This window comes from Aphidius gifuensis, linkage group LG1 (assembly GCF_014905175.1).
Source record: "Aphidius gifuensis isolate YNYX2018 linkage group LG1, ASM1490517v1, whole genome shotgun sequence".
Lineage (NCBI taxonomy): Eukaryota > Metazoa > Arthropoda > Insecta > Hymenoptera > Braconidae > Aphidius > Aphidius gifuensis.
In genome coordinates this window covers 31,306,317-31,323,000 of record NC_057788.1, presented here as the reverse complement: position 1 = coordinate 31,323,000, position 16,684 = coordinate 31,306,317, and the positions used below count along the sequence as shown (strand labels likewise).

The window sequence follows — 16,684 nt, the reverse complement described above, 5'->3', positions numbered from 1 at the left end:
CAGTTTTACGTTGATGATGCGTCGAGTACGTCGTGTCCGTTGCGAGTTTACTCATCTTCATCTTTTTCTCGTTAAATTAATTGTTAATTAGTGTTTTGATTGTTAAGCAAATACGTGGTCATTTTTGGAGTATAATTTTGATAGTTAATTTCAATTCAATCAATGGGTATTGACAAATTTAGTGACCAACTTTGTGTCGTGAATTAAAATGGACTCCATAATCTTGTGTTCAGCTTGAATGTGCTGATGGATCAAGTGCTCCTTTTTGTTATCAAACAAACATTTGATTAATTTGTGATTATAAAATTTTAATAAACAAAGTGTTATAAATATATTAACAATGAAACATTCAATTTTTGTTCCAAATTAAATGCTAAATTGAACATTTGATAAATTCAGTGTGTGAAGTGCTAGATCGATGTTTTTTTTTTTTGTGATGATCAGTGCCTTTTGTTGGATATATTGGATTAACAATGGAATACTCAAGACCACCTGGACATCTAGATACTCTTCTGGACAATCTGCTGAGGCTACAAAAGGTAAGATTTATTTTTACAATAAAAAAAATCCATCAAGACAATCCACCATCTTTTTTTGTTGGCTTATTATTTCCTGGATATTTTTGGTAAATAAATAACACTAAAAATACTTGATACGTATATAAAATATCTTTGATTTATTTAGAAAAAAATTATTAACAAATAACATTTTAATTAAATGTGTGTCATTACACCCCGCATACACCCACTTGAAAAAAAAAAATTGTAAAACTAATAGCCAACAGAAAATCTGTCTTTTTTATTTCTACAAACTTTCAAAAAAGAGCAAATGATTGTGAAGAAATAAAAAAACTAAATGGACATGTTAATCTAATTAAAAATTAATTAACTAATAAGCACTTAATTAACTGATTAATAATTCTAAAATTTTCTTTTATCTGAATTATAAATATTTGTAATTTTTTTTTTCTCTTATGTATAATTAAAACCTAACTTTAAAATTTTAAAAAACATAATATTATTAATTTATATCAAAAGAATACTTTTGAAAAGTCAAAAATAATAATAATATTAATTGGCTAGGCCATGATAAATTTTGTTGTTTAAAATTTGATTTTTCCTTGTTGAATTTTTTCATATACATCTGTTGTTATTTGTTGATATCCTAATTTTTGATCCAAATAATAAAGTTTGTCATTTATTTTATTTGGATTATATCCGTCTGTTTGAAGATCTTTTTTCTTCAATTTAAATGTTCCTAAATGACAAAATAAACAATAAATTACTCCAAGCCAAAAATAAATCAACATAAATTCCAAGTTAATGTTATAATTACCAGTTAGATCAATTTTTGTTAAAATACGAATAAAAAGTGGTCTAGCATAGCTGGGAATATGTTCCTTAATATCATCAGCTAATTTTTTCAAATCTAATGATTCATTTTCGTCGAAAATCGCAGCCATACCTGCTCGTCCATCAGAATTAAATACCTAAACAAAAAGCATGATGATAAAAATTAATAAAACAATTACCATTTGATTCTTTATCATCTAATAAAATTAAAAATAATAACCTCAACACCGTAAATAATGCAATCACGATAATTAATAATATTACTGATAAGAGCTTCAACTTCAGCTGTTGATACATTTTCACCTTTCCATCTGAATGTATCACCAGTTCTATCTTTGAAAAATAAATATCCCAATTCATCAGCTACCACAATATCACCTAGTTAATAAAACAAATAAATTGCTCAATTAATTAACATCAAATATAAATTAATAATATCTAATTATGATAGATTTTAAATACCAGAAAGAAATGCTGAATCTCCTTTTTCAAAAACATCATGTACAACTTTTTTTTCTGATGCTTTGTCATCAACGTAACCAAGAAATGCACGATGTGGATTATTTGGTATTATTTTACCAATAAATACACCAGGTTCATCTGGACCACATATTTGACAAAGACCTTTTGAATTTCTAATTGGTTCACCATCTTCATTTACTTTTATTATTGAAATTGGATAAAATTTTGGTATTATACGTGATACAAAACCAATTGCTCCAACAGTATTGTCAATGTTAACTAGAAAATATTATTTAATTGTCAAATATATTTTTGATAATTGTTATTGCCTTTTTTTACTTACTTATATTTGCATTTCCTTCAGTTGCTCCATAAAATTCAGCAACGTCTTTAATATTAAAACGTTTTACAAATTCTTTCCATATTTGTGGTCTTAAACCATTGCCAAATATAACTCTTACTGAGTGTTGTTTGTCTTCAGGTTTTGGTGGTACTGCTAGTATGTATCGAGTAACTTCACCAATATACTGAGCAACCTGTTAAAAATATACTTTTGTTATTTAGAAATTTCACAAAAAAAAAAACTAGAAGAATCAATCTTTAAATATTGATGATTAAAAATATATTTTCAATTGACCCCGTTATTTTTTTATTATTCAGTTTTGTTGTTCAATGAAAAATAATTATAATTTTCTTACCGTACAATTGTACTTTCGACAATCCTCAAAATATTGACTGGCTGAAAATTTTTTTCTAATAACAGTTGTCATACCAAATAACAATGATTGACCAGCACAAACAACACCACCAGCAGTATGATACAATGGTAATGGTGTATAAAATCTATCTGAATTTTTAAATGCACAAAGAAATTGTAGAGCACTTGACATGAACATAAATCTGTTAAAAAAAAATAATAACAATTAGTATTTTAAATTAATCAAATTTAGTATTATAAAATTACTTGAAATTTGTTAGGACTGCTGCTTTGGGAAGACCAGTTGTACCACTTGTATAAATGTACATTAATTTATCACTGTAATTTCCAGGATCTTGAATAACTGGTGGTACTGATGATGTATCATCTAATAATGCAGAAAAATCTTTTTCTTTTAAACCAGTTGCATTTGATCCAGTCTCACCACCAAAACGATAAAGTGCTAATTTTGCATCAAGTGATTGTGCAACATCTTTGATAGCTAAAAATATAAATTTAATAAATTTTTAAACATCATTTACATTTAAAAAAAAAATTTAAAGAGTTTAGAATTTTTTAAATAATTACAATCAGCTAATTCATTGGAGAAAATAAATGCTTGACATTTGGCAACATTGATGCTATGTAATAATGATGTTTTTTTTAAATTTGTATTTATAAAAGCTGTTATTATTCCAAGTCTTGATAAACCAAGCCATATTGCAATATATTCTGGTCTATTTTCCATCAACAAACCAACAGCATCACCTTTTCTGTAGCCATGAGTTTTAAATATATTTGATACCTTGTTACTGAGATCCTCAATCTATAATTTTAACACAATCATTATTATTAATTATTGTTTAATAAACAATAATTTTGGGAATTTAAATTTAATTTTTTTCAATGATTATTGTTTATTATTTACACAACAATGAATTAATCTTTTTTATTTTTTTGATTTAAAATTAATTGAAATAATTTTTTTTCTTATTGTTAAATTTATTTGACAAATGAAGAAACTAATTAATAAAATAGATAAATAAATAAACAAACAAATTAACTAATAGATTATAAAAAATTCAATTTTTTTTTTTTAACAGTAAATATATTTGTTTTCTGATAATTTTTTAAAAAATTAATTAAATTTTATTCATTGTTGTTAAATTTATTCGACATTCAAATTGATTAAAGAATTTTATTTTAAATGTTATTTACCTCCTGGAAGGTCCATTCTCTGTCCTCAAAAATAAAACAAGGCTTATTTGGATATTTCGTTACATTTTGTCTAAATATATCAGCAACACTGTGGCTTTTTCTTTCATGTGATTTCAACCACCACATTAATTTTCCAAATCTATAAAGCCCCCTGTAAATAAAATTAAAATAATTAATATCAACAAGAAAATTAAAAAACATTATTTACTAATTCAAAATATATATACACATTTTTTATTATTATTTTTCTGATGACATTTCATTTTGTGGTTTAAAAAAAAAAAACAAATTAGTCCAAAGAGGTATTGCATAATTTTTTCAACAAAATAAATTATAAATTTTAAAAAAGAATTGTTATAAAATATTGACGTCATTTGCATAAAATTAAAGAGACAATTTTCATTAAAAAAAAATAATCAACTGTATATTTTATAAACTAATTAATTATGTAAATTTAAAAAACAAAAGTTCCATTTTTCTAGTAGACAATTTGGCATAGTTCTCACAATTCATTTATTTATTTATATTATTTTAATATCTTCAAATTAATTCAACACAATGACTGTAAAGTTATAAATTAAATTCTAAAAATTATCAGCAAACTCTGAATACAACATGAGTATTATTTTTCAAAATATAATTTAAATATTATCTACAAAAAAAAAAAAACAGCTCAATCGTAATCAAATATCAGTGGGAAAAAAAATTCATTTCAAATGATTATTCTTATCAACATACCGATGAAAAAAAATGATGAATCTAAAAATTTTATATTCGATTAGATGAACCAATTTATATTTTATCGAAAAAAAAAAAAAAAATTAAGGGCATCCGTTTATTACTAGGAAAATTGGCAATTAATTCATCCGGTTTAGTGAAAAGTTGACTGATAACGGACACAATCAATATAGCACAAACAGAGAATACAATAAATGGCATAGGAATTTAACCTCGACCTTTATACCCATTCAGTATTTTGCTCTTTGATCAAGAAAAAAAAACAAACTTCTATCCTTTATTTTTTTATCTTAGCCAGCTAATTTTTTAATTTTTTTTTTTTCTTTCAACAATAAATGCATTTCGGTAATGTAAAAAACAGTATATAAATATGTTCGAGAAATATATTTTTTTTTATTTATAGTAAGTAGTAAGTACCGTTATGCTTTCTCCATTCCTGGTTTTTTAATTTGTTTTTTTTTTTTTTTATTTTCGTGCAAGTGACACGTGTATGACTTTGACAGCGATAGAAATATTTCTACATAGTAAAAAAAATAAAGGATAGAAATTTTTTTAGTACAAATAATTAAGGCATAGTCATTGAGAGGATAATAATAAAGAAAAAAAATATGATTGTTTGGGAAATAATGAGTGTGTTGGTTATAAAAAAAAAACATGACTTACGTGATGTCACGAGGCGCGGTTCTGACAGCAACTTGAAGCCATTTGAGACGTCCACCAGATACAAAATAGGCAATGATAACAACAATTAATAATTGTAGAACAAATATTGGACCCATATAGAGCCAAACAAGGGCCACGAGGGCCGCGATTGTACCGACAAAAAACATTGTCAGTGCAATATAACGAAGTAAATGAACTACTGTGCGCCAACGTCTAGATGTATTTGTGGCACCAGGTGACGCTTCGTTTCTTTCGTCAGTTGATGAGTTGATTCCGTTATCCCCCCTTGTATCAAAATCCCCTCTCTCTATATCCTATTTAACACAAAAAATATTTATTTCATTAATTTTTATAATTATATCATCGAACAAAAAAAATTAATATCATTTTAAAAATACATAAATCATTTTTTTTTATTTTATTTCTTTTTATCAATGATTATTTTATATTTGGAAATAAAATATTTAATTGATTTCGTAATTTAATTTATATCAATTAATTTGGCAGATTAATATTTGAATTTAATGAATAATTATTAAATTAAAAAATAAATTTAATAATTATTTGTAAATTTTTTTTTGTTTAATTTTATTTTTTTTATTGTTTAATTGTTAATATCAATTTATTCGTGATTTTTTTTATTAATTAGTAATTGGTATAATTGATAGTTAATATAAATAATATTTATAAATAAATAAAGTCAAGATTTTTAAAAAGGAAAATAGGAAAATTAATTTTTTTAAATAAATTATTTTTCGAGTGGATTTCGATAAATAAATATTAGTAATAATAATATTTATTTATACATTTTTTACTATTAGTTTGTTATAAATAAATAATACAAAATTAACAAATTTATATTAAAATTTTCTTATTTATATATTTTTTGTTGATTTTTTTCGGAAAAAAAAATAGTTACGTAATGTTTTGTTATTTCATAGTCAAGTGTGACTTGGTAAATATTTAAAATTTTAATGATAAACAAAAAAAATCACCTACTATTAGGTTTTGTTATTATAATTTATTTTTTTTTTTCATTTTAACATATTTTTTTTCGAGTAGTTATGCCAATGGGCCTTTGGATCTCACTTGTACTTTGATTTGAATATTAAATTTTCAAGGTTCGACAATATATTGTTGCTAAGTGTTGGCAATAAAAAAAAATAAAAATTGATTAACAACGTGTGTTCTGGATTCATCAAGGTTACATTATTAAAAATTATATCCTCGATTAAAAAAAAAAATATCTATATTTATAATAAATGAATTAATAAAACTTGTTGTTTGAAAAAATAAAATATATTTTTTCCTTATTCAAGATTTATTGAATATTCTAAATAAAAGTTTTATAAACAAGTCTTTGAAACAGATAAAAATTCTTAAATAATTGATTTAAAAAAAATTAATAATAGACTAGTTTATGAATTATTACAATTATTAGTTTTTTTTCTTTTTACATCTTCAAGTTGTCAATAAAATTTTTTAGAATATTATTTTTTCTTTTCATAATTTTATTACACAATTGATCATTATTATACATGTATTGGTTTCAATTTTCAATTTACATTGCGTGTTTCTTTGATGATTGTAATAACCTATTCACCTCATTGAAATATTTTTAATTCATAAATAAAAATATCTATAACGTAAGAAAATAAAAAAAAATTCTTCTACAATTAATAATTATTGATGAAAAAAATTAATTCATAAAAAAAGAAATATCTAATAATTATTTAGACTTTTATCATTTTATTTATTTTTTTGATCAAGTTATTCTTGGTAAAAGTGATAATAAAATTTTCAAGCCTCAGGTAAAAATATATTTAAAAACCTGTGAATACATAACGCATATAATATTGAAAAAAAAAATTTATAAAATACATATTTGTGTTATATAATATCATAAATTCAAAATGAAAGTAAAAAAAAAAAATAATAATAAACGATCGTGTATTTTAAACTTCCTTGTTTTTTTTCTTCTCATTTGTTGATTTAAAAATTGAAATTAAATAAATTACATGGTTTTTAATTAAATATAAAATATATTTTCAAATGATTTTTATGAATGTTTAATGTCAAATTTTAAAAATCAGAACGAGTCATTGACATCGAAAAAAAGTGCACTGTACTCAACAAAATAATAGAAAGTGAGTGGTTATTTCTTGCATGGTTTGCGCACATGGATATAACTCAACATAAATTATGAAATATCAATGAGTTACTTTGCAAAACATCAAGGTCTTCCATATAATTTAAAAAATTATTTTTATATTTATGAAGAAGATATTTTTATAATTTTTAAAAAAAAAAAAACCTTTTTACATTGAGAAAAAAAATTACAAAAAATAGTAATTTTAATTTCTAAAAAAAATATAATATAATTTTTATAATTTAAATTACAATAATAATAGTGTCTTATTTTTAAATTAATTTTTTTTTAATTAACTTTAGTTGTTCTACAAATAAATTTGAAATTAATTTGAAAAATTATGATAATTTTTTTTCAACATAAAATTCAAGTTTTCATATATCTTTACAGTTTTAATTTTCATATATAATTTTTTATTTTTAATTGCATTTAGAAAATAACAGTTTAATTATAAATAACGTTAAAAAATTTTGTGGTAAAATACGGTATATATTTTATTGTTATTTTGAAAATAGAAAAAAAAAAAATTTGTAAAAATAAAATAGAAAAACCGACATGTTCAGTTGTTGGTGTATATTTAAATATATTTATTTATCCTAAAGTACAGTATTAATTGTGTATGTAAAATTGCAAACTGTAAATTTTAATTATCATATATTTTTATTGTTGATTTGTTTTATTAATATCTACTTACTCGGTGAAAGATGCCGTGACGACGACGACGATTATTCAAGTTTAACCGAATAAACTTACAAATTATTTTCCTGAGACCAATTGTATTGTCATTACACTCAAAGTTAAATAAAAATAACCAACAAAATATTAAACAAATAAATAAATAAATAATAATAACACTTGAATATTTAATTCACATTGAAAATAAATAATTACAATTTACTTTTGTCTTAGCTATTTTAAATAATTTCATTTTGTAAATCCACTTGATAAGTAACTACTTGATTGAGAAGACATTTTTAATTTTTACTAATTACTTGTGTTAATATATATTTATTTAACGAAGAATTTGATTATTTATTTTGGAGTTTGTGTGCTAAGAAGCTTGTCGACTTTGAGCTTCTGGAAATCAATAAAATTTCCCACCGACAGTAACGACATTCAACGGAAAGCGCTAAAAGCTTTGTGTTTATTTAAAAAAAACAATAAAAAAGTTGATTAATTTTATTGTTTTTATAAATGTTGTTTAAATAAAATGTATACATTTTAAATAATTTTACTCCTTTAAATAAAATTTACATTCTATTTGTTTATTTTTTCTCGCAATTTTAAATTAAATTAAACTCAGGATTATAATTTAAAAAACAAATAACATTTTTAAATGTTTGAACAAATGAGAACAGTATTTAATAAATGTGACCCACTAACCAACAAATGCAAAGATAAATTTTCAAATGCAATAGTAGTTTAAAATAACACCGGAACAATCATCACTTGTACATTCGCGCTTTCACCATAATCGACAATTTTTTCTTTTTATTTTTCTTTCACTACATGGAACATTAACTGATTAAATTTTCCGGATAAAAATAAAAAAATCTCAGCGAATATACTTAGTAATATTTAAAAAAAAATTATTCTATTCAAAAAATTCAGAAAGCGTTTTATTATATTAAAAATACTTACAATGTCTTTTGTTGTTATTATTTTTTTTGATGTTCCATTATTTGTTATAATATTGTTATCATCATTTAAAGGTACATCAGATATTGAGTCAGACATTTTCATTAATTATATAATTTTTAAAAATGTTTAACCGGCAAAAAAAAAAAAAGGAAAAATTCAATTTTTCATATTTTTCTTTTTTAAACTAAAAATTCATTGTCACTTTTTATTTTTTTTTTATTAATTACACACTTTTTTTTTATGATTAAAAATAATTCAAATTATAAAAAACAATTAACTTTTAATTTTTTGATAATTAAATGCACTTGGATGGTTTTTTTTTTTGATAATTAAATGCACTTGGTGTTTTTTTTTTTTTACTTCAATTTGACTTTTTTTTTTTTAGTTTTTTTTAATCAATTTTATAATTAAAATATAAAAACACAATTCATCAGGTGAATACTCGCGGGAAAAGGTCTCCGCATGAGACTAAAACTCTTCACCAGTTATAAACTCAAGCAAACTTGAAAGAATTGTATATCTCCCTCCACAAATGAATTTAAAAAACCACACAAACTATTTGCCTCTTTATTCTATACAATTTTAATTTATTCAACCTTTTTTTTGCATTACTCAATAATTTATTAAGCTAGCATCAATTTTTTAACAATGAATATTGTTAAATCATATTTTAAAAAATAAACAATGGACCTGAAAAAAAAATTAGCAGAAAGAAAATAGTAAAAGGATTATTAAGATATTTATTTTTTATTATTTAAATTTATTTTGCCAACAAAAGAAATTGATGGACCCTGACTATTTATCATCATCACAAGTGCATATATTATTAATCATTATGCAATATGAAAATTAAAGAGGAGTAATTTTATATTCGTAAAAATCGAACAATAAAATAAATTAACTAAATACAATTTCAATAATAAAATTTATCAATTAAAAATTATATTTAGAAACAAACTTTTAGGCTTTTATTTTGATAAATTTAATAAATTATTATAATAATATTTAATATTATTAAAAAATTCATAAAAATAATAAACAATTATGTTGTTTAAAAGAAAAAAACAAGTAGAGCAAATTCATAATGATTAAATTAAAATTTTTTTTTTCTTAAATTAGAAACGGATTGTTGAATATTGTCGAGAAATTTATTGTAATTTATTATTCTATTAACATGCAATTTTATCCGGCACATCATAATCTAAATAAATTATAATTATTGTTTTTTTAAAACAGTAAATATCTCAATTTAAAAAATAACATTTATAATTATTATTTGTCTATGAAATAATATTTGTTTAATTTTAAAAAATTATTTATAGTTGAATAAGTTTAACGGTATTAAATAAATATAATTATTGATATATTTTATTGGGATATCCGTCATTAAATAAATGCAGTATATATTTATTCAGCTCATTTGAATTTTACACACTCTAACTTATTTACAATGCTTTCATGCTTGTCACGTCAAGAAAAAAAAAAAAAAAAATTAAACGTGATATGAAAGTTTAACAAACAAACTGTTTTATTTTTTAAAAATTTGTTGTTTTTTTTGTTTTTATTAATCTATTTAAAGTATATAAAAATTTAATATTCTAGTGAATGGAGAAATAAAAAAATATTTCGATTGTTAGCCTTGAACATTGACTCATATTTATTTGACTTTTTTTGGTCTTTAATTTATATTTAAAAAAAAAGGAAATAATAATATTTAAAATAAGCTAATAATATTTTTGTTTGATTATTATTATTTAATTTTATTCTAAATGTTAATTTTTGATTGAAATTTTTTTTTTTTTTTATCAGTCAACTCATCGAATCACACGTTAAAGTTAATAATATTAATCAGGGTCAAGAGACTTTTGCACCTTGAATTAATTAATTTTCAAGTTGCTAAGTAGTTTTATGAATGATAATTAAACCAAAGTCATCATTGATATAATATTTTTTTTAAATAAATCAATATTTAATACAACACATTGATGATAAATTTTAAAATTGTTATTTTTTAAAATTAGATCAACGACAAACCTGATTGCACGCTGGAAGAGCATCAGGGCCAACTACTTTTTTATTTATTTTTTTTTTCCGAGTTTAACGAACCCCCCATTAGTTTCTAGGGAATGTTAAATCAATTTTAAATTTTATTTCACGATCAAAGAGTGATCTCAGTCCATGTAGAAATTGCGAAAAGTCCAGTATTTTTTTTTTTTTTTTCATATAAAATTCTGGACTTTAGATAGTGAATTTGCTACATAAATAATCAAATTGTATTTTGCAATAGCATTTTTATTCATAAATTAATATTAAATTAAGAAATATATTTATCAAGTTTTAGTTGATAATTACGGGTAATAAAATAATAAATCGAAATGTTTTTTCTTGATAAAAATCAAATGTTTTTCAGCATATTTCAGTGTCTTGCAATTTATCATAGTTTTTTTTTTTACAATCTTTAATGTAACAAGTGAGAAAACTTTTAAAAACACTCACCATTTGTAAATAGATAACAAGAAAAATCCATTCATCTTCTCTTTACTAAATTAAATTAATAAAATTAGCAAGAAATAAAAATTAAATAACAAAACAACTCATTTATATAAACACAATTATTTTAATATCATTAGAAATACATTTTTTGTTTTTCAAGAAAGTGTTGTAGAAAAAATCATATGAAAATTTAAAAATATAAAATACTTGTTTACAAAATTTTCATAAATGTAAAGAAAAAAAAAAAAAAAAAAATTAAATTACTCCTCAATAGATTTTAAATGGTTTTTTGTAATGTGTATATTTTTTTTAAGCTTTTTTACGTGATAATTATTGTGTTGGTTTATAAACACGCACGTTTGTATTGTGACAAATGGCACACGTGATTTTTATTATTTATTTTTTGTTTATTTTCAAAAAAAAAAAAATACGTGACATTGAATGAATTTAATGTAAAAATAATTTCCGGTTTTTTTTAATTTGTTCGATAATTGTCGTTGTTTTTATTTCTTGTTTTTTTTATTTGGAAATTAAATTTAAAAAAAAATAAAGAAACAGAACAATTTTCGATGATTACCAGTCGTTGAGATAACTGCTTTCAAGAGAAGTGTAGACTTCAAGGTTCTGACTGTAGCTGTTGTTGAAAAAAAAAAAAAAAAACATGAAACAATATGTTGTTATATATTTTTTTGTTATTTAATTTAAAAAAATGATTATTTTTACCTTTTAAAAGCATCAGAAACTTCAGTAACTTTTGATGGATGACATACAATTGATGCTTTGCATTGTTCAGGATCAAATAATGGCTTGAGATATTTATTAGCAACACGATCCAAATCATTAATATCAACACTGTGTACTTTTTGTACCATTTGACGATTATAATCATGTGATACATTTTTAAAATATGACAATATTGATTGTGATACAACATCACCAACAGATGCTTCTCTATCAACAATTTGGAATATCAATGAAGCTTTTGCTGTCTCGTATAATATTTTTTCCCAATTTTTTTCTTTCAAATGGCTGTCCTGTTATTAAAACAAAAAAACATCTAGCTTTATCTCCTCCAATTTATTTTTAATCAACCATCTACTTGTTCATCTTTTTTTCAAGAATTAAAATCATTCGATCGATTTAAACTACTATTAATTTTTTTCCTCAATCAATTAAATTCTAAAGATAATTTAAAAACAACTTACGATAATTTTTTTAGTTTCTTTATATGCTCCAACTATATTTGTAGCTCCAAAGAATGTTAAATAAATTAATCCCTCATTTGGACTGGCAAATATTTTATAGCTATATGATAATCCTTGACCACGAACTTGTTTCCACATTGGTCCCTGAACAAATAACAATCAAATAAATATAAATTATGCAAATTTATTAAACAAAAAAATAATGTAAAATATCTAAATTACCTCTAGCTGAGTAAGATACTGAAGACAAACAAGAAGTGTTGGTAAATCTTGATGCTTATAATCATTGATACAAGGTGCACATTGTAATGAATAAGCTGAATCAACACAACCAAGTCCAAGAACTGATCCCTTAATTTTAATTTCATTATATGGTTTTAATAATTTCCAATCTGGTATTACTTCAAGCCTAAAAAAAACATCAAAAACAATTAAAACAAATCATGATAATCTAAAAATAATATGCTTTAAAAAAAATAACAAACATTTTCTTTTCAATATTTCCAATTTTTAATATATCCCATGGTGTGTAGAGATCAGTAACTTGATTACTTAATTTATCAACATTTGATGCAATATGACACATAATATTTTTTCCATCTGTTAAAATTTTTCTTATTTCTTCAACGTCATTTAATATTTGCTTTTGTCCATCATCAGTTGATAAACGTTCAATTAATTCTGTCAAAAATTGTTGCTGTCTAAGTGGACTTGCATTAAAATGATTACTATCTTTATCATACATCAATCCTTTCATCAAACTTTTAACAATTCCATTTCCTTGTTTCTTCAATTGTGTTATTTCATTGATCATTTTTTGAGAAATAATTTTTAATCTTTCAACAGTAAATTTAGTATCATAAAGAAGTTCTTTAATCCATTGAATACCTTTGTTGTATTTTGACATTTCAATTTGTAATATTAGTGTTATATTGTGACTGAATATACCACATGAATATCTTGACGTATTATCAAATCCAGTTTTGGTACCAACAGCAATAGTATCACTCTCAATTTCAGCAACAATGTCTTCATATGGAATTAATTTTCCATCACGTTCAATTGGACATTCACCAATTGCCTCAAGTATCAATGGTAAATATGGTCTTAAATTTTTTGACAATGATGATGTATCCATAACAACAAATATATATACAAAATTTGTATTAACATGATCTAGACATGTGTATAATGGTAGCTTATTAACATCAAAACGTGAATGTTGTTCTTCATTACCAGTAAAAAAACTACGTACATTATGAAAATTAATAGTATCTGTACCTGGTACTGGTACACATGTTAATAGCTCTTCTGGTATTTCAATTTCATTTTGTGCAATTGCATTTTGTAATTCTAATTCAGCTTTTTCAAGACCACTTTTACCTAATTTTTCTTTTCTTTCACTAATACGTTTTTTTTCACTAGCTTCAATTTCTTTTTGTTTTTCAATACTTGGTTTTGCATTAACAATACCACATGGTGCATCAAGTAAATAACGTTTTAATAAATTTTTCCAATATGACAATGGTTCTTTAGCCAATTTTTTTAAATCATTAATTAAATTTAAACGTTGCTCTAAATCTTTATTATTACGTCCATAAAGTGCATCACCAATAAGCATAAATGCAATTGAATCATGTGGCATATTTTCTAAATTACTAAGTGTTTCAAGTTGATGTCTATGTATAACAATTGACATTCTTTTCATATCAATACCATTTTCATTGTTATAAATATCATTTAATACATCAATTAAATATTTTTTAACTGATGAAATTTTTGGTATTGGTACACCACTGAATACTAAATAAAGCAATGATACTGAATTTTCAACAAGACCAAAATCAACATTACACGCAAATGGATCATCAATTTCAACAAATTCTTTTTTCAATGGACTAACTGAATTGTCTGTTAAATATTTAAGTAACAATGAACAACCAGTTAAATCATATAGTTCACTTACACCAGATGGTCCTCTCCATCCAACTCTAATTAAACCATTGTCTTCATCATCACATGGATATAATATATTGCTTTCAATTTCTTCTTTAAATTCTGGTACAGGTGATTGCCATGGACGTTCAAATTTACCACGATTACCTTTTTTTAATATTTTATCTTCAAGTGAACGTAATGATTTAAATACTTCAGCATGTTGTACTTTACCAGTTATTATTATTGTTAAATTTTCTGGTCTATAATAATCACGATGATATGCACGTACTTTTTCATTTGATGTACTTTCACGTAAATTTTCCATAATACCACCGGTACATGATTTATAACCACATTTACCAGGATATAATATTCTTATTAGCTCTTTGAGGGCAAGTTCTTCACCTCCATTTTCACGATTTTGCATTTCACAATAAACAACACCAGCATCTTCACCATCACCATTAATATGATGTACCTCGGTTAAAAAACCAGCATCTGATAGAATTGGAAATAGTATATGATCAAGATATATTGGCATTAATGATAAAAATCCTTCACTTCCAACAGTTGTCATTGTGTAATTTGTATGATCAGTATCTGTCCATGCATTTGTACCAGATGCAAGGCATCTATTACCCAATAAATCAAGTACACCTTTGTATGGAAATTCTTCACTTCCCAAAAATATTAAATGCTCCAGGGTATGTGGTAAACCATCATTATCAAATGTCTCAGTTGCTAGTATAATTTAAATTTTAATTTTAATTTATTTGTTTATAATTATTTGAGGTTATATTAATAATCAATTTTAATACTTACGAATGCAAAAATATCCACCAACAACTGGTCCATCAACTTCAGCAATAACAACAGTTATACCTGTTTTAGTTGATTTATATTTATGTACTGGAATTGTATCATTTGATTTTGTTGATGTTATTAATTCAAAATCACCCATGTTGCTTGTTGGTGAGTTGTCTACAGGCGCCATGATTATGTTTTAACTTTTAATAAAATTTTTATTTCTCTTTTCTCTCCCCCTTTATCGTTATTGTTATTATGTTTGTGTGTAAACTGTGTGAAGTGGGTTTTCAATTGAAAAGAAACAGAAAGAAAATAAAAACTGCCGATTCACTGCTTAAAGCTTTATTTACAAATTATTTTCTAAATTCTAAAAACTAGTTTTTAATTGTTTTAAATTATTCTATAATCTATTTAATTAAATTTTCTAATTCTTTGGAAGATGTAAATTTATTATTAAAAATAATTTATTATAATGTATGTATTGTTTTATGATTATGTCATTTAATTGCTTTGATCCAATCAATTTCCAATGCAGCAACACCTGGTTGATTATCAGGTAAATAAGGTCCCATATCAACTTTTAAACTGATACTTGTTATTTTTGATTTATCCAATGGATTATCTTCAATTGAAATTTCCTGTCCACGTAAATAAGGCTTAAAATCTGTAATTGGTAGTTTTATTGTTGCAAATTCATTATCAGGTGCCTAAAAAAAATTCATGTAATTTAATTATTATCATTTATCAATCACTTGATGATGAAATGCAATTACTATTTTTTAATTACCGTAAATATTTGTCCATAAACAATTGAATTTGTATCCATTCCTTTGTGTCTCAATAACATTTTGTATTTTAAATTAACACCTTGACCACGACATTTAATTGTTATACAATTATAACCAGTTAAATCAAAATTAGCATCACATTTAACAGCAGCATAGCCAAGTTTATTTGGTCTTGGATTAAATAACGTAAATAATATTCCTCTTTGTACTAAATTTGTTTTTTGAATAGCAATAACAGCTTTTGACATACCAGTTGTTTTAATTGTGTCTGATGATTCAATCCAATTTCCAACTTGATCTGTTCGAGTAAAATCGAACATAACTTTACTACTTCTGTTTTTTAAAAAATTAAAAATTTAATTATTTAATTATTTATTATTTTTATTGATATATCAACTTACCCAGTTGCTGATGCAACCATTTTCAATGAATGACAAATAAATACTGAATAAATAAATTTACTTGCTGACAATATTGATCAAAAATATTATTCCTTTCTTTTGTCATATCATTTCAAGGATACATATCATTTT

The 16,684-nt window shown here is 23.3% G+C and overlaps 3 protein-coding genes across 3 annotated transcripts; all 3 read right to left on the bottom strand.

Moving 5' to 3' along the window:
• Positions 1-653: 653 nt before the first annotated feature.
• LOC122860424 (long-chain fatty acid transport protein 4) lies at positions 654-9,391 on the bottom strand. Its single transcript, XM_044164237.1, has 11 exons — positions 8,921-9,391; positions 5,131-5,444; positions 3,730-3,880; positions 3,100-3,337; positions 2,779-3,013; positions 2,513-2,714; positions 2,158-2,350; positions 1,815-2,093; positions 1,573-1,730; positions 1,336-1,489; positions 654-1,257 (listed from the first exon to the last, which is right to left on the bottom strand). The coding sequence occupies exons 1-11, from the start codon at positions 9,020-9,022 to the stop codon at positions 1,103-1,105; spliced, it is 2,181 nt and encodes a 726-aa protein (XP_044020172.1). The 5' UTR covers positions 9,023-9,391; the 3' UTR covers positions 654-1,102.
• A 2,365-nt stretch (positions 9,392-11,756) lies between these two features.
• On the bottom strand, positions 11,757-15,632 carry LOC122860422 (uncharacterized protein C05D11.1-like). Its single transcript, XM_044164234.1, has 6 exons — positions 15,379-15,632; positions 13,104-15,297; positions 12,841-13,027; positions 12,619-12,762; positions 12,137-12,447; positions 11,757-12,047 (listed from the first exon to the last, which is right to left on the bottom strand). Exons 1-6 carry the CDS (start codon positions 15,548-15,550, stop codon positions 11,987-11,989), a joined length of 3,069 nt encoding a protein of 1,022 aa, XP_044020169.1. The 5' UTR covers positions 15,551-15,632; the 3' UTR covers positions 11,757-11,986.
• Positions 15,633-15,686: 54 nt separating this feature from the next.
• Positions 15,687-16,612, bottom strand: LOC122860440. The gene is made up of 3 exons (XM_044164254.1): positions 16,553-16,612; positions 16,151-16,484; positions 15,687-16,070 (listed from the first exon to the last, which is right to left on the bottom strand). The coding sequence occupies exons 1-3, from the start codon at positions 16,570-16,572 to the stop codon at positions 15,861-15,863; spliced, it is 564 nt and encodes a 187-aa protein (XP_044020189.1). The 5' UTR covers positions 16,573-16,612; the 3' UTR covers positions 15,687-15,860.
• Between the last annotated feature and the right edge of the window lie 72 nt (positions 16,613-16,684).